This window comes from Vanessa atalanta, chromosome 11 (assembly GCF_905147765.1).
Source record: "Vanessa atalanta chromosome 11, ilVanAtal1.2, whole genome shotgun sequence".
Lineage (NCBI taxonomy): Eukaryota > Metazoa > Arthropoda > Insecta > Lepidoptera > Nymphalidae > Vanessa > Vanessa atalanta.
The window spans coordinates 58,739-86,112 of NC_061881.1; the positions used below are offsets into that span (position 1 = coordinate 58,739).

General features: G+C 37.8%; 3 protein-coding genes across 8 annotated transcripts; all 3 read right to left on the reverse strand.

Annotated features, from left to right (window-relative positions):
* Nucleotides 1-3,565: 3,565 nt before the first annotated feature.
* LOC125067399 (splicing factor 1) lies at nt 3,566-9,658 on the reverse strand. 6 transcript variants are annotated; one of them, XM_047675981.1, is made up of 15 exons: nt 9,189-9,657; nt 8,976-9,080; nt 8,505-8,637; nt 7,792-7,978; nt 7,561-7,707; nt 6,983-7,058; nt 5,865-6,017; nt 5,690-5,796; nt 5,112-5,278; nt 4,872-5,030; nt 4,667-4,789; nt 4,313-4,598; nt 4,155-4,243; nt 4,009-4,075; nt 3,566-3,878 (listed from the first exon to the last, which is right to left on the reverse strand). In XM_047675981.1, the coding sequence occupies exons 1-15, from the start codon at nt 9,410-9,412 to the stop codon at nt 3,769-3,771; spliced, it is 2,133 nt and encodes a 710-aa protein (XP_047531937.1). In that variant the 5' UTR covers nt 9,413-9,657; the 3' UTR covers nt 3,566-3,768. The 6 variants fall into 6 exon arrangements, with proteins under 6 accessions (XP_047531937.1, XP_047531940.1, XP_047531936.1 ...); XM_047675984.1 differs by lacking the exon at nt 7,792-7,978 and adding an exon at nt 7,980-7,993 and having other exon boundaries at nt 7,561-7,667; XM_047675980.1 differs by having other exon boundaries at nt 7,792-7,993.
* Nucleotides 9,659-14,393: 4,735 nt separating this feature from the next.
* LOC125067405 (histone H2A.V) lies at nt 14,394-16,392 on the reverse strand. The gene is made up of 5 exons (XM_047676002.1): nt 16,239-16,392; nt 16,018-16,095; nt 15,722-15,835; nt 15,101-15,301; nt 14,394-14,960 (listed from the first exon to the last, which is right to left on the reverse strand). The coding sequence occupies exons 1-4, from the start codon at nt 16,239-16,241 to the stop codon at nt 15,107-15,109; spliced, it is 390 nt and encodes a 129-aa protein (XP_047531958.1). The 5' UTR covers nt 16,242-16,392; the 3' UTR covers nt 14,394-14,960; nt 15,101-15,106.
* A 1,419-nt stretch (nt 16,393-17,811) lies between these two features.
* On the reverse strand, nt 17,812-26,286 carry LOC125067403 (SPARC). The gene is made up of 9 exons (XM_047676000.1): nt 26,136-26,286; nt 20,316-20,393; nt 19,840-20,001; nt 19,631-19,712; nt 19,124-19,239; nt 18,831-18,977; nt 18,549-18,751; nt 18,316-18,463; nt 17,812-18,232 (listed from the first exon to the last, which is right to left on the reverse strand). Exons 2-9 carry the CDS (start codon nt 20,379-20,381, stop codon nt 18,185-18,187), a joined length of 972 nt encoding a protein of 323 aa, XP_047531956.1. The 5' UTR covers nt 20,382-20,393; nt 26,136-26,286; the 3' UTR covers nt 17,812-18,184.
* Nucleotides 26,287-27,374: the final 1,088 nt, after the last annotated feature.

Genomic DNA, 27,374 nt, shown 5'->3' on the forward strand with positions numbered 1-27,374 from the left:
ATACTAGCCATCTGGTGATCACTGAATTTAAACATAAACAGATAATTTACAAGCCAATGTTATACATAAAATATCAATGGCATTACTGTTTATGAATAACTCAATTTCTAAATATTTTCCTGTCATTCCTTGAATGTTTTGGAAGCTGCTGCATCTTCCGGTGGAAGATGCTAGGGGTAACATGTACTCGTTATTGGTGATGCTTTTACGAAGTTTATTAATATTCGAGCCGTAAGAGATACTGCCGTAAAATCGATAATGGTAATAAAAGTATTTAAAGAACACTTTAGTTATTTAATTGTTCTTTCTCGTCTTATAACGGATCGCGGTACTTGTTTTACCAGCGGAAAATTTAAAAATTTTACTAGTCAATTCAAAATAAAGCACATTCTGAATGCAGTGGCTACCCCTAGAGCGAATGGACAGGTCGAGAGATTTAATCGCACCATATCTGATGCTCTGAGTGCAAAATGTCATGGCGGAAATGATAATATATGGGATGAATATATTGGAGAAGTTCAGTTAGGTATTAAAACAACTGTTAATAAAACAACAGGGAAAAGTCCCTCAGAGCTATTATTTGGATGCAGACTGATGAATGCGGCTGAAAATCTATTAGCCGACGTAATTACTGATACAATTGAACGAATTTAGGGCGATGCATTAGATAGGTTAAGGTCAAAGGCTAGGAAGAGAATAGAAAAACAGCAGGAATATGCTAAAAAGCAATTTGATAAGCATATGACGTGTCAGAGGCAATATAATGTAGGTGATTTAGTTAGAATAAAAAGAACCGTAATAGACAAAGATCACGTAGGGAAATCACAAACACTCATCCTTAAATTTCAAGGCCCCTGTAGGAGCCTTAAGACATCCAAATGACAGATTTCTCATTGAAGATCCTCCATTAACAAAAAGAGGTATGAGAATGTTGTCGCGTCAGACAAAATTTATCCGTGGGTGAATTATAAAGGTTACTCCAGTGATAACAGTGACTGTGACCAGAGTGAGAGTTAAGAAATTAGAGAGTCAGAGATTTAGAGAAAGAATAATAAGTATAAAACAAAATATAATTTTAAAATGATAATAATATATCATAGATCTATAAATAAGTGTGTAATGCAATAAACAATTGATTATTTAAGATTATTATTTCCAGTTGATCAAATTTCTTCAATATTATTAACTTAATCATTTAAGATTTTAGTTAATGAATATAAGTAGTGTGTGTCATTACTAAGAATGTTGGTATTTTGATGTATATTTAAAATATATGAGCAGTCCGTGCAGATAATGAATGGCATTCAGAAATTGATGTCGCACATATGATTGCAAGATAGTTATAAAGACTTGAGCGTAAGTTGTCATTACTGGTCAGTGCAGAATGTATTATTATTATTAATAGTATAGTAGTATTATTAATGAAATTGAATTATGATAAAGTTTGTGATTATGATAATTATGTAATGAGAATATGATATAGTAAATGAATTCGAAATGTGATTATAGATTATGTTACAGTTTTTGAAAACTTTCAGGTTGTAATACTTAATATGCAATCAATAAATTTATATCATTTGTATGAATAACCTAAATATTATAGTATAAATTTACCAAAGATTGTCAATATTGTTGTTACGATTTGTAATTAACTTTTAACTGTCCTCTATGATGTCTTTGGGCCAATGTATGTTCTATATATTATAATTAATTGTATACCTTAATTAAGCTAGCATTATTTTGTTTTTTCTTCTTATGTAAAATTATACGAGTTGATGGGAGGACCCACTAAGATAGGATGGCCGAGCTGTAAGGTTAATTAGCCAAGATATTATATTATGATGTATTTATTTAATACTATGTAATATATACACTAATAAGTTTCAAATTCATAAGTTATAACTGGCCATAGTCACATAATTACATTAATTATGTAACTATGGCAACGGTGGAAAAACCAGAAGCACTTGACATTTTTGTCGAATATAATTGTTAACAATAAAATATTTAAATAAGAAAATAATCGACTTTAATTGGAGAAATAAACTTAGATCCTTTTAACAAGAAGTAAGGATAAGCTTAGAACGCCAAGTTTCCGACTCCGCAAAGGCAAGGCATTCTTGGGGCAAGGTATCCGCTTCTATAATAAAATTCCGCAGACATTTTTAACTTTGCCGTTTCATAGATTCAAGTCAATTGTAAAAAATACATTGGTAAAGAGGGCATATTATTCGATACAAGATTATATTGATGATATAAAAGTTAATGCTTATTGAATTTCAGGCAGGAGACAGGACATACATATATAATTGTATCTAAACTAACATGACTGTATTTTTATATGTTGAAAAAGAGTAACTACTGAGTTTCTTGCCGGTTCTTCTCGGTAGAATCTACATTCCGAACCGGTGTTAGCTTTACTTTAAATAGTTCGTTAAATGATGATTCAAAAATGCTTGTAAAAGCCTACTTGAATAAAGTATATTTTGATTGATTGACAATCAAATGAAATTCTTCTTCATTTGTCCCCGTTACATTTGGTGTTCATCAAGGGCCTCTCCTTGGCCCCCTTCTCTTTAATTTATTTATTAACATTATTTATTTCTATAGAATGATTCTTGATATTTTTATAAACTCGATAACAGTGGGTTTTATATATTTATAAAACCCATTTTTAACGAGTTAATTTTTTTAGTAAATAGTAAAATATTATTCATCATTATAATTTAAATAATAAAATATATAGGGTTACCGAGGTGAGAGATTTTCGATACGCATGTTTGCCTTATGGTGAGCTAGGCATACCGCATGGTTTTATCTAAAAGTTGGTAGTGTCATCTGCACCAATTGGACTCCCATTATTCTATACAATGCCTATGCCCGCTCAATTCTACAGTAAGCGTCTACTGTTTGGAATCCATTTTATCAAAAATATGTAATTAATCTTGATAATCTTTGGAAGAACTCATTGTTAATTTTGACTGACGTTGATATGGCCCGCCTAGTTTATTTTAGTTATTTCCACAGTATAATGTCTTATGGCATTCTACTCTGGGGTAATGCAGCCGATATTAATACCATTTTCGTATTGCAGAAGAGGGCTATTCGTGCAATCTACACCTGGGCCCAAAAGATTCAGAATCTGTCGCTTCTCCATTTGTTTTTGATAATGTTAGGTATGTACGCAAAAAAATATTTTTTCCAGAAAATGTGACGTACATACTATTAATACTAAGAGCAAGCATAAACTTGTTGCTCCAAGCACCCGATTACACAGAGTTAGTAACTCTTTTGTGGGGCAATGTATACGTTTTTACAATAGGAACACAGAAAACGTTCAAAAATGTTCAATTATAAATTTTAAAAGAATCGTTAAAGAGCGTTTATTGCTAAGAATATTACAACACTAATGACTTCTTAGATGAGGTTGCACACCTTGGGAACGAGATCTGAATGAGATCATAAAATATGAGTTACAATATTTGAGTATAGTATTTTAGACGTCGGCGCCTCGGGCTCCAGGTCCGAGATGAGTAAATGTGTGATAAAGAAAAGGCAATTTTTATCATTATCGTTTACTTATTACAACACTTTGTGGACATTTAAAACGCCGCCATCGATGACATTTTGTGCGGGAACAAAATCATTTTTCCCTCTTCTCCTCGTCATAAACCGCAACTCGCTAAAAGAAGTAATTTAAATCGGAAAAGTAAAGTAGGACGACCGGCTCGAGCCTCCGAGCGTCCGGCTCGGCTCCGGCGGCGCCGGCTACGACGACGACACGGGCGGCGGCGGCGGCGGCGGCGCCAGGAACGCGGCGGGCGGCGCGGCCCACGGCGGCCCGAACGCGCCGCGCCAGCCGCCCATCCCCATCATGCCTGCGGCAGCCACGCGAGGGTCAAGGGAAAACTTCCGAATCTTACTTATTGATCAACTTTTGCTACGAACGCTTTCGGTGTTTTGTCTAATATTCGCAGGCGACTATCGCTCATATAGAGAGTCACTCACCCGGCGGAGGTGGAGGCATGTGCGGGCCGCCGGGACCGTTGGACGGAGGACCCATCGGATTATCTCCCTGGAAACATTCGAGATATGAGTGCGTTTAACACGTCGCTCGTGCAGAGCGGCGCAGACGCCGGCCGAGGAGCGCGTACCTGGTGCGGCGGCGGCGGCGGCGGGAAGGGCGGCGCGCTGCCGGGCGGCGGGGGTTGCGCCGCGCTCACGCTGGCGCCGGCGCTCGAGCCTGCACACACATACACACACCGGTTACCGACCACGCGCGCTGCGGCCGCGGCGCCGGCGCGTCACTCACCCAGCCACGGCGCGTGCTGCGGCGCGTGCGGCATCGCGTGCGGGAAGGGCGCCGGCGGCAGCGACGGCGGGGCGCCTCCTGCACGAGCATGCGATATAGTCTCCGCCGTCGACTCGAGGCTCGTCGCCCTCGGGGCGCACTCACCCGGGGCCGGCATGATGGCGCGTGGCGCGTGCGCGGACGCGAAGGGCGAGTGCGCGGGGCGCCGCAGGGGGCCCGTGCCCAGTCCCGGCGGGGCCTCGCCCAGCTCCGCCATCAGCGACATGTACTCCTCGTCGATCTTAGCCTGCACACGAGAGTCGGTGGTTACATTTTATCACCCCCTCGAGTGCGAGACAGTGTCGCGTCGGGTACCTTGTCGTGCGCAGCGGGCGGTGCGTGTCCCGGGCGGCGCGCGCGACAGTCCCGAGCGATGTGTCCGGCGCCGCCGCACGACGAGCACACGATGCTGTTGGTCACGTTCGGCTTGTCGGGACACTGCACAGAGGAGCGGAGTTAGGGCGGCGCGAGGGCGCTGCGGAGGCGGCGGAGGGGCGGAGGGGGAAGGCGCGCGACTCACGAGCCAGGTCTTGTGGTCGGCGGCGGAGCAGTTGGCGCAGCGCGGCGCGTCGCTCTCGCGCAGCGTGCCGTTGAGCTGCGCCAGCTCGCGCAGCTGCATGCGCCGCAGGTCGTTCTGCCCCTCGGGCACCTCTACGCCCTGGCGGATCACCTCCTTGATCTGCGACGACAACTCGCGTTGTTTAGGCCGTCTTGATACCGAGTGAGTAGTGAGTAGTCAGTAGGTCGAGCGAGCGCTCACCTTCTCGACTGCCTTTTTGACGCAGTCCGCGTTGGTGGCGGTGATGTAGGCGTGCAGCGGCTCGTCCTCGCCGGGCAGCGGCTGTCCGTCCTTGCGGCCCACCTTGCCCTCTTTCACGGAGCCCTTGCCTCGTATTATTATCTTCGCACCCGTCTCCTTCTCCATCGCTGCGAAAACAAAAACAAACCTTGCTAGAGACCACTTCTGCAATTTCCATTTTAAAGATATCATTGTAACCTGTGTAACCTCGATGATGGTAAAATTTATTTAAAATTATTGCTGACTTTTATCGTTTTAATAAAGCAAAGCCATGAGATGTCACCACGTACGATACACAGTCAAGCTCATTGTGACGTGTACTCAGCACAAGATAGTCAAAAGTCCGTAATAAAGTCTCGCATATATGCAATGAACAGCTTCACTGGCAATATAACATATAATTTAAACCTGTCTATGAAATTTGTTCATCATAATACAGCACAGTGTGCCGCGAAACGTCATTGTAAGTTTACACTTTAATAGGTCTCCACAGACCCGATACGACAGCTTTGTAGAGGTGACATTAAATTTGAGATTACCTTTAAGCGTATTCCCCCGCGGGCCGATGAGCAGCCCCACGAAGTTGATGTCGGGGTGCTCCTCCTGCGGGATCATCACCTTGTCGTGCACGCGGATGATGGGCGGCCTGCAACAACACCGCACGTCAACACTTCGAGTCGACCCATCGCGGGGCAGCCCGAGGCCGAGTCGTACTTGTAGTCGGGCGGCGGCTTGAACTCGGGGTTGATCTGCTGCATGCGCTGCACGAGGCGGTGGCGCTCCTCCTCCAGCTTGCGGCGCGTGCGGTACTCGCGCGTGTTCAGGCGCTTGCCGTCCGTCGAGTAGATGGGCTCCGGCGACGGAGACCTGCAACACGCTACGCTGAGCCCAGGGCACCGCGCGCACTACGGCGCCCCGCGCGCACTACGGCGCCCCGCGCGCACTACGGCGCCCCGCGCGCACTACGGCGCCCCGCGCGCACGAACGGCGCACCACGCGCACGAGCGGCGCCCCGTCCGCACCCGACTTCGACACTGCGCTTCACTATTGCTTTTTTAAATTTAATTAACTTTAAATTTTATATTGAAAAGATGTTTTTTGAATACTTAAATCAAGTAAAGCAAAGCGTAAGCGCAGAGAATTAATCGACGCCAATCGATGTATGGGTGTGCAATGCTTTGTACCATTTATATGACTTTGTTACACGATGCAGAGTTGATTGTACGTCTCCAATTCAATATAATTGCGGCTGTAAGGCCAGGCTAATAGTTATAGCACTTTATCGTGCTCTAGTTATCGTTAAAATGCTCCACTATCGTATACTAGCACCTACGCTACGGTACGGCCTGAGAAAAAACATTGATTATTTAAATGGTTACACCTGAAATTGCAATATCATTAATCGCTGAAAATAATGAGGTCATAATTAAACCTGCGTCGCTGAAAAGATTTTCGTTAATAGGAAATTAAAGTAATTAATTGCAATTAGTGCGGCTGTGCGCAACCTGCAAAATAGAAATAGACGCATTAGTGAGCGGAGGTGGGCATAGCGACATTTCGGAAGCGCTACTTGCAAGTTTAGTTACGATACAGCTCTTCGATTTCTCGAGTGCCTGTCGGAAAAGTTATGGATTAATCACTTGTAATCAATTTCACGATAATCCGATCGATTCAAAGCAAATATATAAGTATACGACGGAGGGTCGCTTTACATTCGGAACCGTCAGAGTCGAACCGTAATACAAGGTCGCGGCACTAACTTGGAGCGTGACTATGCATACAATGAAGGAATCTTAAGCTAGGGATACCCAGAGTACCGTCAGCCGCAGTACCTCTCGTCCACGTTGGCGGGGATGCCCAGGTCGCCGGAGCGCAGCTTGCGGCTCACCTCCTCGATCTGCAGCTGCACTGCAAGGGAAGGGGTTAGCCACGCGCGGACACGCGCTCTCATTAGAACTTGCGCCCCTCCACCGTAGCGTAGCGTGGCGTAGCGCTCCGAGCTACGGCGACTCGTCACACATTCAATTAAACAAGCATTTTGTAATTCATTGGAACATGTTAATATACTACCGATATAAATTGACTAAAATAAAAAGATCGTCGTCGTTCATAATGTAATGATTCAAATGCTTAGTGATCGATGGCAACGTCAAATATATCTCAATCGGTGAACATTTATGTAGGACATGAGCTCTATCATTGAACACTTTCTGCTATCCCACAGCACGGGCATACGGACACATATACTGCATTTTTTCAACTCAAACATATTACATATTTTTTCAAATGAATCGATTAGTTATAAGTATTTAATAGAAATTCACACAGAACGATCGAGATCCATTCGATACATAAGACGGTCTAGTCTCAGGAAGAGAGAGGAGACGACGGGAGCAGAGTCGACACTCACGTAGGTACTGTTCCTCCTGCTCGCGCGTGAGGGTGGACGGCAGCACGGTGGGCAGGCCGGGGATGAAGGTCTTGTCGTGCTCCGAGCCCATCCAGCGCGTGCGCCGCCGCCGCGCGCGCCGCTCGGCCGCCGTCTCGCCGGGCGGGCCTGCGCAGTCGGGCGGTGAGACACTGGCGCCGCGCCTCGCGAGGGCGGGGGCGGGGGCGCGGGCGGCGCGGCCGGCGCGGCTACCTTGGCCGTCGTCCTTGTCGTCGTCCGGGTGGTGGTCGAAGGGCGGCTTGTCGCGGTAGCGCGACTCGGTGCGCGCCTGCATCATCTCCAGCTTCTGCTGCACCGAGGTGGGCGGCGGGATGGCGGTGGCGGCCGACAGCGCGGCGGCGGCGGCGGCGGCGGGCTGCACGGGCGCCGCCATGCGCCGCTGCGCCACAAACGTCTGTTACGGCGCCGCGGCACGCGGAACATCATTACTCGGGAGAACGCAACTGAACGAAATCAACGACCGAAGCAAACAAAAGATACTAGGTTGGGTGGCGTGAGTGGGAATTCATAACTGAACTCGAATGAGCTATGAACTCTTTTAGAATATCAGTGTCTAATATGAGTCATTTGAAATATGAGTCCACATTTTGTAATCCTTACCATGTAGCCCACATATTTCTAAAGTTAGAATTCAAAATGTATTAAAAAACAAAAATAATAATTATCAATTAACATCTCATTGAAGTTTACTTTTCTAACAAATACCTGTCTTTCTTCAGCGTTGCACTGTCAATGTCAAGAAATAAAATGACTAATAATGATCATCTAATTTGTTGAGGTTTGCTATTTTGCCTATTTTAATAAGAAGCTTATTATTATTAGCCAAAGCTAAAATCAGTTACAATTAAAGCATATGTAAGAAATTTGAGTATGAACACTCTTCATGACCACCAGAAGCACAGTACCTGAGCTACAGCTGCGGCTGCCAATATGGCTGCTTGTGTTGCAGGATTGATGCTAGTGGGGGCTGCCACTTGTCGAGCAGTAGCTTTGGTAGTAGTTCCCACCATCTGATCCAGAAGGGCAATGGTCCCATCCCTGAATATTATAAGAAGTTTCTATTCAAATAAGTTAATACTTCATTATTGACATTACAAGCAATTACTGATACATTATACTGGGTCTGAGGTCTAAAAATCTTTATTTTTTTGTAATAGTATTCACTTCTACAGGACTTTGGTTAAGATTGTCTTAGTAGTGACCACCAAAATCATTAGTTCATGACCACAAATACTTTGTATCTCCGCATTCTGGTTCAAGGATTGAGCCAGTTTGAATACAGGAACCTCATCGGTAAACAACTTGAATGGTTACTCCTTAAACGGAGCACTTCGGATACACATTATCAAATAGTAATATTTTTAAAAGTAATATACCTGTCCTTAGACTTTCTTCCACGACTTCGACTCCGACTGCGGGAGCGACTTCGCCTTTTTTCTTTATGGCGATCTCGGCTGCGGCTGCGGTCTCGCTCCTTATCCCTATAATATACATTTATTTACAATTATTAGAACACGAAACGGGATCTGCAAGATATTAAAACAGACCCAGTTCACAGGTTATTTTAATTCATTACTATGTAACTGAACCTTTTAGATCGGTGTCTTTCGCGATCACGGTCGCGATCCCGGTCTCTGTCCCTGTCTCTATCTCGGTTACGGTCACGATCTCGATCGCGATCCCGCTCACGATCACGATCACGGTCTCGCTCTCTATCTTTATCACGGTCACGATCCCGTCCCTTGTCCCTTTCCTTGTGTCGATCACGGTCGCGAGATCGTGATCGACTCCTATCCCTATGACGAGAACTCATTGTTTAGTCACTGGCAAAAACTTGTTTGATGTCTTCGCTTATACAGCATGAAATATTTAATTTTTAATCATCTAGTGACACACTTGTACAATGCAAAATTATTCTTATAAAAACGCATGCAATAAATTGTTTTTTAAACCATATTTCTAAGATCTGCACATTAAATTACAGCGCCTTTTATTTTTTTCTGAACCCAGCAATTAGCACCGTATTATGAATAGAAAAACAAGATGGAGAAATATTATTCTTTTATTGTCTATGTCTGTTGAGTTTGAGTTGGCGAATGGCGACAGATATCATTTTTGTTATTCTACTGGTAACACTTTTTGGGCTTGGCCTTAACATATTATTATATATGTATATGAATTAGTAGTAGAATTTATATAGTCATTTAATTTTTTAAGTTATAATAAACAAGTTCGGAATATTTTATCAACGCGTAATAATTACGTAATAATTACGCGTAATAATTAGCCAAATAAAAATGAATTAAGTTTATAAAAAATCTTAATTATATTGGGGTATTGTGACGATCATTTTTTTATTCAAAATCCTCTTTGGTGTATAATTATAATACTAACAACTTAATTTGCGATAATGTTTGTACATTTTATGGTATCATACATACACTATAAACAATAATACATTAAACCATAATAATATTATCTTTATAGTTATAATAATTATATTATATAGATTATGAATAAAATTTAAAATAATATGAATACTCATTACAACCAATCCTTAAAATAGCACATAGCAATGTATAAGCTTAAAACTATAAAAATAATAAAAAAAAAAAAAAAAATCAAATTATAAAAATAAAATATAATAATGAAAAGTCCTAATAATACCTCTCTATACTAGGTTATTTTATTGAAACACAAATGCATTTTAGTTATAATCATCAATATACAAACATTATCTGGATATATGTAAATATAGCGTATATACATGTGTTCGAGACTTCGAGTGACGTATATAGTTGCTGGCAAACACACCACTATCATGATATTCGCCTTGTTTCTCTTATTTTTAGATGCAAGCCAAAGGAAATATTGTTAGTATTAGTCTCTCCCTACTCAATAGGAGAGCTTTATCAGTGCTGCCATTATATCTGATTTGAGAAACATGTAGATAGCTGTGTTTTTTCTTAATTCATTGAATAAAAATATATTTTCGGAATGATATTAGGGAGAACATTAAATATTTACTATAATTTCCTTATAACCACTAAATAAGTAGTCGTCAGAATCACCTTTTTGACGTTTCATAAGTTTATACCTAACTTGTTGTGACCGCGGATTCGCTAGCGTTTTAGGGGTTAGTTCATAGTTGTTAGGCTATTATTTATTTATTTATTTACTAAGGACCCTCAGCAGTCACTACACTTACACATGGTATACATAAAAACATATTTATACTTAATATAAAGTGTGCGACTCTTTAAGACGGCCACAATATGCATTTTTAGGTACAATACACAGGTATATTTTTTTTCTAAAATATTTTTATAATACTAAATTACTAGAGATTAACTATTCATTTCAATAATAAAGCAATAAATATTATAATTAACAAGTTCAGTAATATAATTATGCATAAAAACGTAGCATAATATATCCTTCCTTGGAGTTCAAGCTTTGTTTCATTAAAATTATCAAATTCAGTGCAGTAGTTTGACTGAGCCAGAGCAAAAGGCAAGCCGACTTACTTATTTTATATATAATATAACTTTTATATCAGGTAGTACTTATTATAATTTGTATAATTTTTAGGTTTGACCTAAAAATTATAGACCTATCTCAGTACTTACTCTTAACAAGATTTGAAAAAAATATGTCAAATCAAACATTAGTAGGTATTTTGACACACTACACAATGGACGATTTGGTTTTGAAAGCGGTTATCCCACAACCGACGCCGGTGTCGAGTACGTCATGTTATGCAACATGATACACTGGTCAGAAACCCACGTCACTACGGCATTAGGGTGCCACACTCATTCTCTCGATTTTGTGACCTGAACAATCGAATTCAGGGTGACGGTTAATTTTAATGACTAGATATTTCACAGGGCTTCTGTAAGTTTTTCCCGTTTAGACCATTTATCTTCTTTTTAAATAAAAAGACTTAGAGGAATATTTGCCGATTTAAATAATAATAATTTCAGAAATAGGACAATAGTTTAATGTCAATAATTTACTGTTAAATAGCAAAAAAATAACTAACTGTATCTTATTTATTATTATTAGCCCAAATATTAAATTTGTAAAAACTTATATATTTCTGAATGCCTTAAACCCCATTTACACAAAAAATATGTGTAGCTTTCATATTAACGGATAGCGAGAAGACTGAGCCCTGTAACATTTGTGGTTAAGAATATTAAATTGTTGACTGCTACGGCTCTACTTGTTTTTTATATTTATGGTAATGCAGCCAAAATCAATACGGTCTGTATGTGGAACTTGGGCCTCACAGTATAGAAATCAAAGTATTCGACTGATGCTTCTCAATATATACTTGATAATTGAAAAAAAATATAAAACTTGCAGAAAATTTTACGCCCACGTTGATGATGTTAATGTCGTCCTGACCCATTACGGCACTCGAAAGGATATATATGTGTTCACAAGTGTGTGCACAAACACAGGTGCACTCTCAGTCCCTCATTCTTATAATCCGATGGGACGGTAAATCAGACACAACCGGAAAGAGCTCAGGCGCTGGACCAATAGCTTTACATGCTTTTCGAGGTACGGGAGTGTACTCACTTGGAACTTCTAGGCCTAAGGTTGTTGAAGAGAAATTCTATAGAAACTCCAAAAACTTTTTATCAGCCAACGTTGGGATTTGAACCTAGGACTTCGGAATCTGCGGCCACTAGACCAACGTTGATAATTCCTTTGTGTGTTAACAATAAGTAATGGCATACCTACATCTTTATTTAAGTTTTTTCGGTAACCATTACTTAGAAAAAAAGGTATAAATGTAAATTAAATGAAGTAATTTCACGTAAATTCACGTCTTAAATAAGCTTCACTCGTTTGCGTTTGTCGCAATCCACTGCTCAAGTAATGTTGATTTTGACACTGAATCTGGTATCCATTTTCGGCGACAATTATTCGTCGTATTTAGATAAGACTATTATTATTTTCCTATATAATTGCTGGTAAATTAAGGTATTTAATAAAAAGCTATAAGAAAATTTCGAAACAATTCTACAAAACAATATGCTAACTACTTATACTTATATATTAAGTAATAATTAATTATTTAGGATGCATACGACAAGGATCATTTTTATATATAAAAAAATCGCGGTTGCGAAAGTAATCACGAAGAAATGCTGCAAAGAGAACAGTAGATAGTTACTTTTTCCACCGAAATAAGAAACTCAATAATAAATACTAGTAAACACCACGCTTATTTTATTAAGAATGGATTGTGTAATGTGTATTCATGTTTTTTAACTTATGATTTAGATTAATCAATAGGTAATAATACAAATATCGATGGAATTTAATTGTAAAAACAAATATCCAGGGAGGATGTATTGATATTACGATGATGGAACTTGGTTACCTTTACTTCTCGTGTTAATGATTATATCATAAATTATAGTAGATATATGTATATCTGCATAAAAATAGTTAAATATACTATAATTCTCCGAACCAGTAACCCAACTTCGCTAAAGCATCCCATAGAGGTCTCGGTTTTTAGATTGCAATTACCCTAATCAGAGCTTAGTTTTTAGTTATTGCTGTTGTTTACGTCAGCTACGGTAAATATTACATTTTTATGAAACCAAATGATACCTTTTAATATTATTATTTGTATTTTTAACAATGTTTTGTTTACATCAATATTTTTTTTCTAACCGTTATAAATTAAATAAATAATAGAGTATCATACATCATTAAATGTATCCCTAGTGAAAATTTTTAGCACATATCTGCAATTTCCATGACTGTTTCATAGATGAATTCTTTGATTACGCATGAAGTAATTAGATCAAAAGATTTCTTTAATGCCGTAATATTCAAGCATATCCGAGCTTCGCGCGCCACACACTGCAGTATTCTCATGTATTATGTATATTACCTATATCATCATTACATCGTATTAAAACAAAGTCGCTTACCGCTGTATGTCCCTATGTATACTTAGATCTTCAAAATTACACAACTGATTTTGATGCGGTTTTTTTAATAGACAAATTGATTCAAGAGAAAGGTTTTTATGTATAATGCACAATATAGTAGAGAAACACTGATAATTTTAGAGGTTTCATAAGTGATATCGTAACTAAATACATTTTGGCGGGTCGCTAGTAATATCATAAATGCAAATCATAAAAGCACTCCTTGTGCTATTCTCGCGTCACCCATTAAGCGATACTTTTTCATGTAATTTCTTCAGATACGTAGGTAAAAAAAATTTTTAGGATGTCTTGTTTCCTATTTTAAATATTGGTAAATCGTTATGTCTTTCTAAATGAGGGGAAGAAGCGGATTGGCACCTATAAAAAAATTAAGCTATGTACAGTGAGATATAACAATATTTTTACAATATTAAGTATATTGTACAAATATTATTTTACCAAAATCCTTTAATATATCCTAATAACCGCATTTATTAAGAATAGAATTATCCTATCAAAATACCGCATCTAAAAGTAATAGTTTTAATTACATTACTTGAGTGTTTTAAACAAACTTTCTGACATTTTATGGGATAAATAAAGAGAAAATAAATTTCGTAACTCTCGACAAGGTGTGCCTCAAGTACTAAGTCTTTTTTGTTAGAAAAAAAATACGGTTTGTTATTATAGAGAATTAAAAGTTTAATACAACATTATTTTTAACAGTTATAATAATCCTTACTTAATAAAGCATTTATTCCTAATATACCAATCTGTATGAAATGTTAATATGTATTCTAAATTAACGAAACTTTGGAGAATAAACAAATATTTAGTTTCTGCAATATATTTCAAAGATCAAAATACATTTCTTACAACTTGTAACAACAGTTCAATCATACCAAATTACAATTTAGAACAACATTATACCATTGCTTAATACAATTTGTCACTTAAAAAAATACAAAATGCTGCAAATTATACTACGACAGCTTAGAGCTAAAACAATTGCAGTTACAGTCAAGTTTCTAAATTTAAAACACTGCAGCCTACTGCACTACACCTTACAACACCTTCGGTGTGGTAAAGCTTACAGTGAATTAACTTTAGTAGTGGCTGAAATAAATTGAACACAATGTCTAGCGAAATAAAGATGTCCCATCATTGAACCAAGAAAATAAATCTTAATTCTAATACAATCATATTTAAATCTCCTTATTTCTAAAATATTACTATTACTTAATAGCTACAAGTTTAGTCCGGATCCACAGTTCCATGAAGTCACTCCACTGTCCACATCACTACCTATATAGAAAACTATGTTTACTGATTGGCTGATGAATTTACAGGCTGATATTGTGTCCGGTTCAAATGCAGTGAGAATGTTGATGCAATAGCCTGCAGAAAACAAAAAGCTTTTAATTCCGGTTCAAAATAGTATCATATGTATTTAATATTATACTGCAGCTATCGTTCTTTTAACTGACAATTTCTTTTATTGAAAACGTTAGTAAGATCTGTAAATTAGAAAGTCATACCTTTAATTAAACTGGTGCGCCAGGTCCACCCTTTTTACCAATAAGAGATTTGTGAATGTGTGGGATAACACCTCCTCCTGCAATGGTGGCTTTTATCAGACTATCCAGTTCCTCATCTCCTCTGATGGCTAGTTGTAAATGTCTTGGGGTGATACGCTTCACTTTGAGATCTTTGGATGCATTACCCGCTAACTCTAACACCTAAAATATTACCAATAATCATATTATTGAGTTACTAAATCTACCTTACTGCGTAAAATTATCCTGAATTACTAATTAATATTTACCCGCCAAAATTTATTAAATGATAAATTTTTTAACGTTTTTATTATGAATATTGTAGTTTTGCAATATTCATTTATATTAAACGGAAAATAAACAAGATATTTGAACGTAATTGTTATTATTGTTTACACATTAACTAAGTACTTAATTTCCCGCCAAAATTTTAGTAGTGTTATTTTCAAAGCAAATGAAGATAAATGTAAAATTTATTTTTATAACAAAGTAAAAAAGAATCTAAGATTAATATAATAGGAAAAACAGCATTACTTTCAAGAAATTGTAAACATTTTCATTAATTACTCAAGCTAGCCGCCATATTGACGAGGCGTCACTTACCTCGGCTGTTAGATATTCGAGAATAGCAGCGGAATATACGGCCGCTGTGGCACCAACACGACCATGGCTTGTGGTCCTATTTTTGAGATGTCTGTGAATTCTTCCGACTGGAAACTGAAATATTAATACAATGATATTCAACGATTCATTGATTATTTTCTAGTACAAAGCTGGCCGCCGCCATACTAGAGGTCATGCGTATTATTCAATTTTATGAAATAATTTTACAATGACTTTTCATTAATGAAGCCTGCTTCTAAATTCATTAAATAAATTAAAAAAGCCAATGAGCTTACCTGCAATCCTGCTCTGGCCGACCGTGAGACTGCTTTAGCCTTAGCTTTGCCCGAATCTTTACCCGCTTTACCACCAGCCTAAAAATTGTAAAAAATCCGATTAATTTTAATCGTACAAGGCTGAAACTTTGCCAGGATACACAACACACTATTATCTCTCGAAATCCACATTGATATTATCACAGCACTCATTATTTTTCACGAAATCTTGCAAAACTCACCATTTTGAAACGTGTAACACACTATCACCACTAGTGAACAACCAACACAGGAAAGGCGCCAAGCCAAATCTACGAGACAAAGATGGCAGCGCCGCGCCACTTAGTGCAATATCAGGTTGGCCAACCACATAGCTAGCGGATGTGTCGCAAAAACAAACAACACTCTAATGGCAGCTGACCAATGAGCACTGTTCAAAATGGCGGCGAGCAAAGTGCTGCCAAGCCATGTTGCGGATAACATAAATACTTTCTTTTTCAAGAAGCAAAGATGGAAAAGTTTACAGCCTAATACATGCCGCTTCTTAGATATTATATAGAAAATTTTGAATAAATTACAAATAAATTGCTCGTTACATAAAGATATTCTATAATCTTGAAATTTAAAATAATTTATAAATTATTAAGTGTATTTATGTATATAACATTTTGTAACGTTAATACAAGTACATACCTTAACAATAATTGTTTTTAACTGTTAGTTTTACAATGATTATTTTTGAAATTTGGTATCATTAATGTGTATTAAAATGTATTTGATGGAGTAGGTATAGTTTATAATTACATAGTATATGATTTTCATCCTTAATCAAATTCTCTAGTTAAATAAATTTATATGTATATGACATTTATAAATTTTGTTAAAGTATGTTATATAAAAACTTAAATATGCCGTAAGTACTTTAAATTTTATTAGCTATCCGTCCTGCCATCGCACGTGTAGAATATGTTTCTACGTAACTCCAATAGAGTTACGTTTCCGTAGCTCACGCCATTAAAGCTCGAGTTGAGATGATTTTAACGACATTTATAACAATTATAGCCAATTTAGGCAAAACTTTAATGAATTGTTATCTTTATACAAACTTTGCTAATGAATCACTCTCTGTTATTGAAAACAGTATGAAAATAAAATTATAGCGTTCAGACAGACATACAGACGCGGCGGAGTACTTTGTTTTATAACATGTAGTTATAGTATGGCAATATAATACTGCATATTTAATTTTTATATTAATATATGATTTTTGAATACCTTTAAATTAGTCTTATAACAACAAGAAGCAATGGTAAGAGGCTCGTAAATAAATACGAAGTATTTTTTGAATATTTAGTCAATACGTGTATGTTTGTGTATAACGCATTTTGTTCACATAATGACCAATATTATTCGGAGTAAATACTGCAGACAAAGAAACTATATTTGTTTTATTAATAAGGCGTATTATTCAAAAAAAGAGTATTATTATTATCCGCAATAAATATTCTATAGCAACAGTTGCTATGCTTCAACTCTAATAGCCCTTCTGGTGTGAGCATCAGGAATAGGGCTCTTGAATTGAATAGTTTTTCGCATGAAGGACATGGTGTGGGTGAACACCAGCTGGTATCGATGATGGCTCGGGGTTTCCTTGTCTCAGGACTGCCTCAATGGCGGTAGCCAATGCGTTGCGGTCGAAGAGATTGTGACGCGGAAGGGACACATAAACTGTAAAGGATTTTTCTATTGAAAGAAAGGGACATAGGAATTCCCGATTTTTTATTAATTTCCGTGAATAAAACACTACATAGGTAATTGAGTTTCGAATACTTTATTGTATCGTCATATTTTGGTTAAAATCACAGTACGGCTTTTCTAATCACAATGTCTATTCATATTTAAACATTAGATGAAGTGCAATAGAAGTCACTGTGAAATAAAAACGCAACATTACATCACGCTTAATTGTTACAAACATCATATTGTATTGTAAAGTACATACAGCATACAGCTCAGTAACGTTAGTCGTTGACATTTTATTTAATAAAATATTTATCGAAGTACATTTTGTGAGGAAATAATAAGTACTTATTTACGAGTTAAAATCTAAATCTCCACTTGTACACGAGGTGTGATAGCACCGAGATTAAAATGTGAGCTAATTAAGGTATGTTGACGTCACGCAGACTTATGCAGTCTCGTCCGTCAGCTCGTCGCAGCGGTCCTCCAGCTCGTACTGTAAGCACAGGGAACGTGAGTAACTCAGAGCGTGTTAAGACAAAAATTAAACCATAACAAGCAACGGTGTCAACTCGTTACCTCGTCGAGCTCCAGGCACTTGCCCCACTCGGCGAGCGTGATGCGGTGGTCGTCGTCCTCGTCGCAGCGGTCGAGGAAGGGCGCGATGCAGTGTTCCAGCGACATCAGCGGCGCTCGGATCGGGAACAGCTCATGTCGTGATACGAACCTGTCGGAGTGGATAGTGCACGTGAACGCAGACGTAGGATAGAGCGACTTCTCTGTTTCACCCGATCGAACAATAGACGAGGCACCTGTCGTTGTCGTGCGCGTCGAGGTCGCACCACTTCCAGATGGCGGCGTTGGTCCAGCGCCGCGTGAGGTTGGCCTCCGCCTCGCGCTCCATGTGCAGGTAGTGCGGCGACAGCTCGCGACGCTCCGCCATGTCGCGCATGATGTTGAACAGCCAGTCGCGCATACGCCGCGGGAAGTCTGACATCTCGCTCTCCAAACATTCCTGCGCAAACGAATCGACCCGACATGTCAAATACCTCAACATCACACGTCATCTCCGTGGGCGGCCGCCGAGTGGTTACCGGCATCTCCCTGCAGGCGCCGTAGTACTCGATCTGCACGTGGTGGTATTGTGGGCCACGGCACAGCTCTGAGTTGTCGAGGCACAGGCAGCGTTGGCGGTACACGTCGCAGTCCGACGGCCAGGTCTCGTTGTGGTGAGTGCACACCTGCCGCGTCAGGAATACGGATTAATTACGTTCGATTTTATCTTAATTTTCAAAAATAATATTTTTAATGGTATTAAATTTAGAGCCAATATCAATGTTCTCCAGAAACACTTGGATCGGCGGATCGGCCGGCGTCTGGTGCTCACTTTTCGGCGGGAGTCGGTCTCGTAGGGGCAGTCCTTGATGCAATTGCAGACAGCGTCGCCGTGCTCGTCAATCTCACACACGCGTCCTGCACTGCAGTGCACCTTCAGACACGGATCTGAGACGAAACAGGTAGGAGATCATCATTAGGAACTAAACACGTAAAAGAAACAATGTGTCATGGTACTACCACAGTCGGCGTCGCCAGCGACACGATTATTGACTGCTAGATCAATCAAAATTACTTTGTACTATGGATGTTTTCTGGGATACTGTATTAAGTAAAGAATAAGGCGTAATAAGTTCGAGTTTGTGTCTTGGATATGACGATTATAACTGATTACAATTTCTCAAAAAATTGTTATTAGTATTTATTAGATTTTAAAAATAAAATAAAATTAAATTAAAATGTAGGTATATTAATTTATTGTATTTGATAGTTTTCTTGGATATTTCCAAACAGTGTACCTACACTAGGCATCCTTCGAAAAGGCAAGAAAAGTACTCACCTTCCATAAAAACTTCGTTACCTCCGTTGTTTTCGTCACCGACCTCATTCATGATTTCATTAACACGAGCTCTCTCAGATTCCTGTGAGAAATATGCTAAATTCAAAGGTTTCTTTCTACAACTGTGACCGGTTTTCGTGTCGATAGATAAGTAACGAAACGTAATTTAAGAATGTTTTTAATATTGTGACTGACGACTGATGAGATACCTGGAATCGAGTTTCGTCGAGACGCTCCGCCATGCCGAGCTCGAGGTGCTCGGCCTCGTCGCCGCGCGGCGCGCCGGCCGCGGGCGGGAACAGGCGCGCCGCCGCGAGCATCGCCGGCTCCGTGGTCGTCGTCGTACGCAGCCTACGGTGCTTCCGACGTTTCTAAACATATGACCTCGCTGTTGCAGTCTATTCAAATATATATTGTTATAAAAAGTCTTGCACATTACAAATATTTCTGTTAGCTATTCAATTGAAAAACATTGAAGTAGGTACTGTGGTTTTACCGTGATGTGGGTTTCGTAGCAGGGGTCACGTTGATTAGAACAACAGGCTTAATACTTATAATCGAGTGAGTAAATAGTAGTACGAAATCTCTGCAATTATTTTAATAATGCGTAGGATATTTATTTTTGTAACAATTAATCTAATTTAAATGAATGATTTACTTTTAGTAATTAGTAATAAGTGATTACCAATACAGCTTCCGTGGAGCATATCGTTACGGCCAGCAAGGCCAGCACCAACAGATAACTCCTCATCCTGGCTCCTATCTGTAATCACAATCTGGTGTTAAACTAGGACAAAACATTAGTTATAGTGGTGTAGAATCTTGTGTATCAATGTGTGAAGTATCAACTTATCTTCTAGGTATATACTTGGGTACATATAATAAAATAGGAGTGCCTGTTTGTAATATTAAAATAACCGTTTTTTACTCAATGCATATCTATGAATACATGGTACGTCTACCAAAATAATATTTTTAAAATTTTTGTTTGTCTGTCTGTTTGTTCCGGCTAATCTCTGGAACGGCTTGACTGATTTTTACTGAACTTTCACTGGCATATAGCTGATGTAATAAGGAGTAACTTAGGCTACTTTTATTTTAGAATTATGTATAAAATAATAATAGAGTCCCGCTGCAATGTCCAAATACTAAGTACCGTGTGCAGGCCTGCGCCGCCGACGACGTAAAGCTGCCTAATACAGAATTAATAAGTTAAAGTAAAATCTGCGAACTAAACAATAGCTTTTTTGTTAAATTCAAACGCGCACGAAGTCGCGGGCACAGCTAGTAAAAGATTAAAAATAGACACATTCTTAAAATTATTTTTACAGTTACAGTTACAACAACAGAGTCTTGAAATTTAATATTTTCATTTAATTGAATACCTACGAATATAAGACGGAAGATCAGTAGGTACTCGAGCTAAGCGATATCATATGGAGTACTGGAGTACTGGCGTCCATTAAGCATGAACAGTGAACACTACAGAGAACGGAAATGCTTTCACCCGACATTGATCGCGAGAAGCGAGTCGTCGTTAAATATTAGATAACGATACAAGAGAACATGTCAATACATAGAATTAATATTTAAATTATAAAAACCCGCAACTTGGACTTTGAGTTGAGTTATTAAAACTTTATTCAAGTTGCATCTTGTAGCATAAACATATATCACCTACGTCGTTTAACTGCATAATAAAGGAAAACGTTTAATATTAAACGATTGGTTTCGATAAAAGATAAAAAGAAAACAGACAACGCATTACAATGATATTAAGTTCGGATGTGGATCGGTATTCGATATCAACGAAATGCGCGACTTGCGCGGGCGTCGGACGAAAGTGCATCGCACCCTCGAGCTCCGGCCGCTGAGTTGCACATCGGCGTTGCTGACAATGAGTAAGCGACGTATCGATCAGATTACCCTGTCAATGAATTAGGAATGTGAAGCGTGCCTGCGCTTCGACTCCGCATCGAATTCAATTCACGTATTCAACATGTATTCAATATTACATTACTAAAACCTTTAATTATATAATCTTGTTAAAATACAATATAGTTCAGTTTATTGCATGTACTTACATAAAAATTGAGATAAATCTATAAAACGAATTCCGTTCAGCTTTAGAAATAGAGGTAGATATACAAGTAACACTGGTTATTTGAATACTAGCTGTGCCCGCGACTTCGTGCGTGTTTGAATTTAACAAAAAAGTTATTGTTGTAGCCTAAGTTACTCCTTATTACATCGGCTTCGGCATCTGCCAGTGCAAGTCCCGTCAAAATCGGTCCAGCCGTTCCAGAGATTGGCCGGAACAGAAAGACAGACAGACAAAATGTGAAAAAGATGTTATTATGGTATATGTACCATGTATACTTATGCATTTAGTAAAAAGCTTTTATTTTAATATTACAAACAGGCATACCAATCTTATTATGTGTATATAGATAAAGACTATATATATAGTATGTCTGAACTGTGAAGAAGGCACGTTCGGTAAGTGCACGTGCAAATAACTCAGATGCATGCCTTGCGGTGCGTGTGTAGTACTGGGAGGTACGCCTTACGACGATTACTGTAGAAATTAAAACGGACCAGAGCTAAATATTTCGTGTTCCGTTTGATGAGACGCTAATAGCTAATGACTTCATCCACATCTGTTTAAGATATTGCGATGACCATGGTGTATGACTTTATTACATTGTAATTGTTTTTAACATTTCAAGCGAAATTTGAAATAATGAACCTAACTAGTCCAGTTAGTTATTTGCCTTAAATGTCTTGTGGATGATGTAAAGTAAATACGTAGGCACAGATAGATTGCGTTTGTACGTATGTATGTACTTTTTTGTTTCCCATAGGGATACAGGATAAATGTAATTCCAACGAGCACTGAAATTGAGCGTTTGATCATATTAATGTTTGATACTTTTATTGACTAAATAGAAATATTATTAATATCAGTGCTTAACGCTATTGATTCGCGCCGGCGGCGACGAAATCGTGTCCGGGCCCTTGCAAACATATTTTTTTAAATTGAAAGTGATATCCTTAACTTTGATGCTAAGCTGACGTAAAATTTGGCAAGAAGTATAAAATGTAGGTAGTGTTGTGAATAACCTAAGCTTAAAAGTAGGTTACGCAGTGACCTTGGGTTAGGTACTATCTATTTATATATATTATATATTTATTAGGTGTCCGTCCGGACTTCGAATGAGTTAAAATCATGCCGAATTGCCCCGTTCGTTTCTCCCTTCTAAAACTTTAAATTTCTAAAAATCCTATCTAATATGTCGTGAAAGGATTATCTCATTTTCAAGTCGGTCGGACCTATAGTTTCCGAGTTAGGTATATACATATGTATATTACTTATATTTGGTACATATTATATTTTCATATGTATGTATGTTTATTTATATAGGTAAGTATGAATAAATTGTTATCCTTTTAATTTCTGTTTAATTAAGGTCTTTACTTTGTGTCTGTCATTTTTTTTGCACACTAAATAAATTACAAATATTGATTCCTGCATTTCTTAACTTTAGCCAATAAAAATTATTTTTAGCATAAAAATCGCCATATTCCTTTAGTAACAAATGAGTAAACATCGATAAATATATTTATGTTAAGTTAAACAACTGCATGGACGCTTAGTCTGTGAAGAATTAATAAAAATATATTAATTCAGTACTGATTTAAGACAATCTTTCAGGCAGCAAATTAAATATAATCATATAATTAAAAGTATAGAATTAGAATACCCAGTGTAGTTATGAGTAATTGACCTTTAGCATCACAGGCTCCCAACTGACGAGGTACTCGCGACCTATTTGCCTACTTCCAACTCCTGCCTATTGAAGGAGTTTGAAGAAAGAAACGATCTTCGTAATTGGCGTAACGACAGCGAGATCGTATCGCATCTATTTGTTTCTATTGACCTAAATATGCCACGCGTTACCTCGCAATGCAATTTCGGAAATTGTAGATTAATTTATTGAAGTAGCATTAGGTATAAAGGTTTAGATTTTGATGGCGAATTATTTATTTTCATAATTCAGTATCTATGTATATATACATAGTTTCAAACAAACATGATGTTTATAAAATTAATTATGAGTTCTAGTATAATATTGATTCAATTATTGTTAATATTCAACTTAATATTCATTATTTACAGGTTTTACTTTTTTTGTTTAGTAGTTTGATTGCCGGACAAATGAGCTGCGCCGCTGTAAGAAATATTGAACACTTCCTACGACGCCAAAGCGCCACCGAGACCAACCATGAGAACTAATATGTTCTGTCTCGTGTGCCTGTCGCTACACTGGCACATTCACTCTTGAAATCGAAATACAATAATACTAAACATTGCTGTTTAGTGGTTAAATATCTGATGCATGGGTGGTACCTACCCAGGCGAGGTTTCACAGAGCCTCATCAATAAGTTAATTCTCCCATTTCTTATTACAATAATACGTAAATCTTAACCAAACATAGTGGGTTCAAGCCCAGGCAAGCAACTTAGAGTTTTCATGTTCTAAATTAATTTTAATAATTTATTTCGTAATCGGCGGGGAAGACAAATATCATGAGGAAAACCCCATGTATCGGAAGAAAATCTACCACAAGTGTATCTACCAGCCCGTTTTTGAGACCAACCCTCATGAGAAGAGAAGGCCTTAGCACCGCAGAGGGGCATTCAGCGGCTATCACTTTACTTTATCACAAGCCAATATTTAAAAAAAGTGGAACTAATGTGGACTATGTTAACTCCAACTTCCAGGCGTCCGATTTTTTTTAAATATTTATAGCAGTAGATATATAATTATAAGCATATATAAAAAACAAATATTTTTAAACATTGGATATCGCAGGCGATAACCTACGACCGGTAACCTCGTTACCGAATCTACGATCTGTGTCGTCGAGATATTTAACTACTTTTTAGAAACAGTAAGATTTTTTATTGTTGTTGGCTGTAAAATATTCTATGATATCTAAGTTAAATCGACTGTGACCGTTTGGTATCGATTTAGAAATTTAAAATGTTAATTTTTTTTTGTATGTATAGTCAAAAGTCTAAAACCTAGTGCTTGAAAACCCGGTATTCACAAATATAAAATTAAAGGGAATTTAAAAGAATGGATTATCTGTATGTTATCTTAGCGTTACTTGTAAGTTCCAATTACAAATATTTTGGAATAAATGTAGGTCATAATGACAATGATCCCGCGAATAACATAAAACAATTTTTCGCGAGCGTGGACGGAAGCCAGGCTATCTGGTGTCCGCCGCGCGATAGCCGCGACCCCGCCGCTTCGCTCGGCAGATAAAAAATAAAAATATAACTCTGCTATTGTGACAAACCCAGTTTTAAGATTTTATGTTAATGTAAGCTTCGTAAAGTTTATCCATAGTTTAAAACTATCGATATATAAGTACTTATAAGGAATGCGTTTTTTGTTTTAAATGTTTCATTTAGGTTGAAACATTGTACATACATATATTTAGAACAAATCCTTAAAGTTTATTATTTTTGCTGTATGCCTACGTTCCATTTTTGGGAGTTTTAGGGACGTGGATTCAAACGGACCACAAAATATTTTAGAATAATTGAAGTTCCAGAAGTAGATATGTGATCTTAAAGTTCTATTCTCGTTTGAGCAACCATGTTTCCCAGTTTATTACTTGCACGATGACCTACATCTTTGTTACTGTTGCAGAATGGTGTACACAATAAAATGCCGATGCAATGATTTTATTGTTTGAGGAGTAGGTAACGATGAGTATGACTGCGTGAGAATGCATCGCGGACCGCGGTGCCGCGACGTTGGCCAGTGCAAATATAATATGCAGCCACAAAATATCCTCTCCTTCGTCATCTTGTCCATAATTGTGTGAAGGTACGGATGGAGAAATATTTTTAGGTTTTTTTTATATACTGACTCATTCCTATTCCATTATTTTAACATACTTACTTAACGCGTCTAAAATTAAAATACCTATTTGTAAAATTGATATTCATTTTGCAATAGTGATATTTTTTAAATTATCCTTATATTTATATTATAACTATAATTAGTTTTTTTCTACGATTTTAACAAAAAAAGAAAAATATATTTAGTTCTAATTGTCTACCCATTATAAAAGTCATCTTAGTCCCAAAACTCGTTTCCGATCACCGCGACAAGAGAAGGAGAAAAGGGATACTAAACCGTAACTCGCCTCGAATAAGAATAAATATATGTATATAAATATAATTAATAGGGTCGTTAAAAATATTTATTATATCTCAAAAAAATATTATATAGAAATTATTGTAATAAAAATCATTAAATCGACTATTCATCTTCATCAGATTAGGTCTTAGAACAATTAAGCTTCAGTAATTCAATATTATCAAAAAACTTATAATAATAGAGATAATATTAATTTGTTAAGGCAATGTATAAAAAATTGCAAAAACATATCGTCTGTTAAAAAAAGTAGATCCTTTACTCACCAAGTCTTCCTAACACAGTACTTCAAGCCGAGGCTGCGTCACCGTCGAGTGCGGGCCGTCGACTGCTCGACGCTCGTGCGCACGGCACTGGTCCTATTATACAGTGCGCACTACGGAGGTGCTCCGCGCGCTTACTGGCTCGCTCCTGTACAGCGCAGGATCGGGACCGTTTTACATATGCATCAACTGTACCTCTAAAGTGTGCATATTTCAACTGCGTATTAACTGACAATCTTTTTATCAATTCAACAATCAAACTGCAGTAGTAAGAAAATTATTAGTCGTAGATTGTAGAATAACAAATACCTACTCGAAAGTTTTTGCTACAGTTGTCTATAAAATCATCATAATACCTACGTGATTAAGCTGTATAAAAATCAATTTGGTAGGCTTATATAAATGGCTGTGAGTAGCTCTAATTCCAGCTCTCAATGTTTTAACTGGTGTATTGATCCCCACCAGCAAACTAACGAGTTAAGGGAAGGTCTGACTAAAAATTTCCAACACCGACTCAGGACTACTAATTCAGAGTTCCGACACAGCGATAAGAATGTTAACAATTTCTAGCGGTCTGACGGGACTTCGTAGGCAATTTTATTATTAAGATAATATTTTTTTTTACTATTTAACAAAATTCATTGTTTTTAGTTCTTGAATCGGTGTTTCTTGTATGTCATTGCATTGAAATGTTTTTGTAATGATATAATCATACTTAAGTACACAGATATGCACAGAGTACCTTTTGGTAGGTACTAACATAGGTAACATACGACTAGAAAATATTCGGTTAGGTCATAGTTTTTCGGCAACATAGCGTATTCGCTTATTTGCGTTCGTTGTTTAGATAACATTTGCTTAATTTGCGCAAATATGTGATCCGTCTGTTCTAGATTTTTAGTTACATTTATCTGAATCTGTTAAAAAAAATGTTTTCGTTGACCGTATTAAATACGGTCTGAGACCATGTGCTCAGTGTTTTTATAATACATATTTTATTATTGCTAATGCACTAAGGCACGAAATAATTGATCAAAGATAACTGACTTGAAAACTTAGCGTAATCATGAAATTAAATCTACACTTATGAATATGCAACAAGTTAATATACTAGAGACTGCCCGTCTTAAAACGAATTGGCCACAACGCTAAAGCTCTAAATCAATCAGTGTGGTGTCGATACATAGGTCCACAAACAAAACAAACAAATTACGATACTCGGTAATTTTAATGTTTGTTATT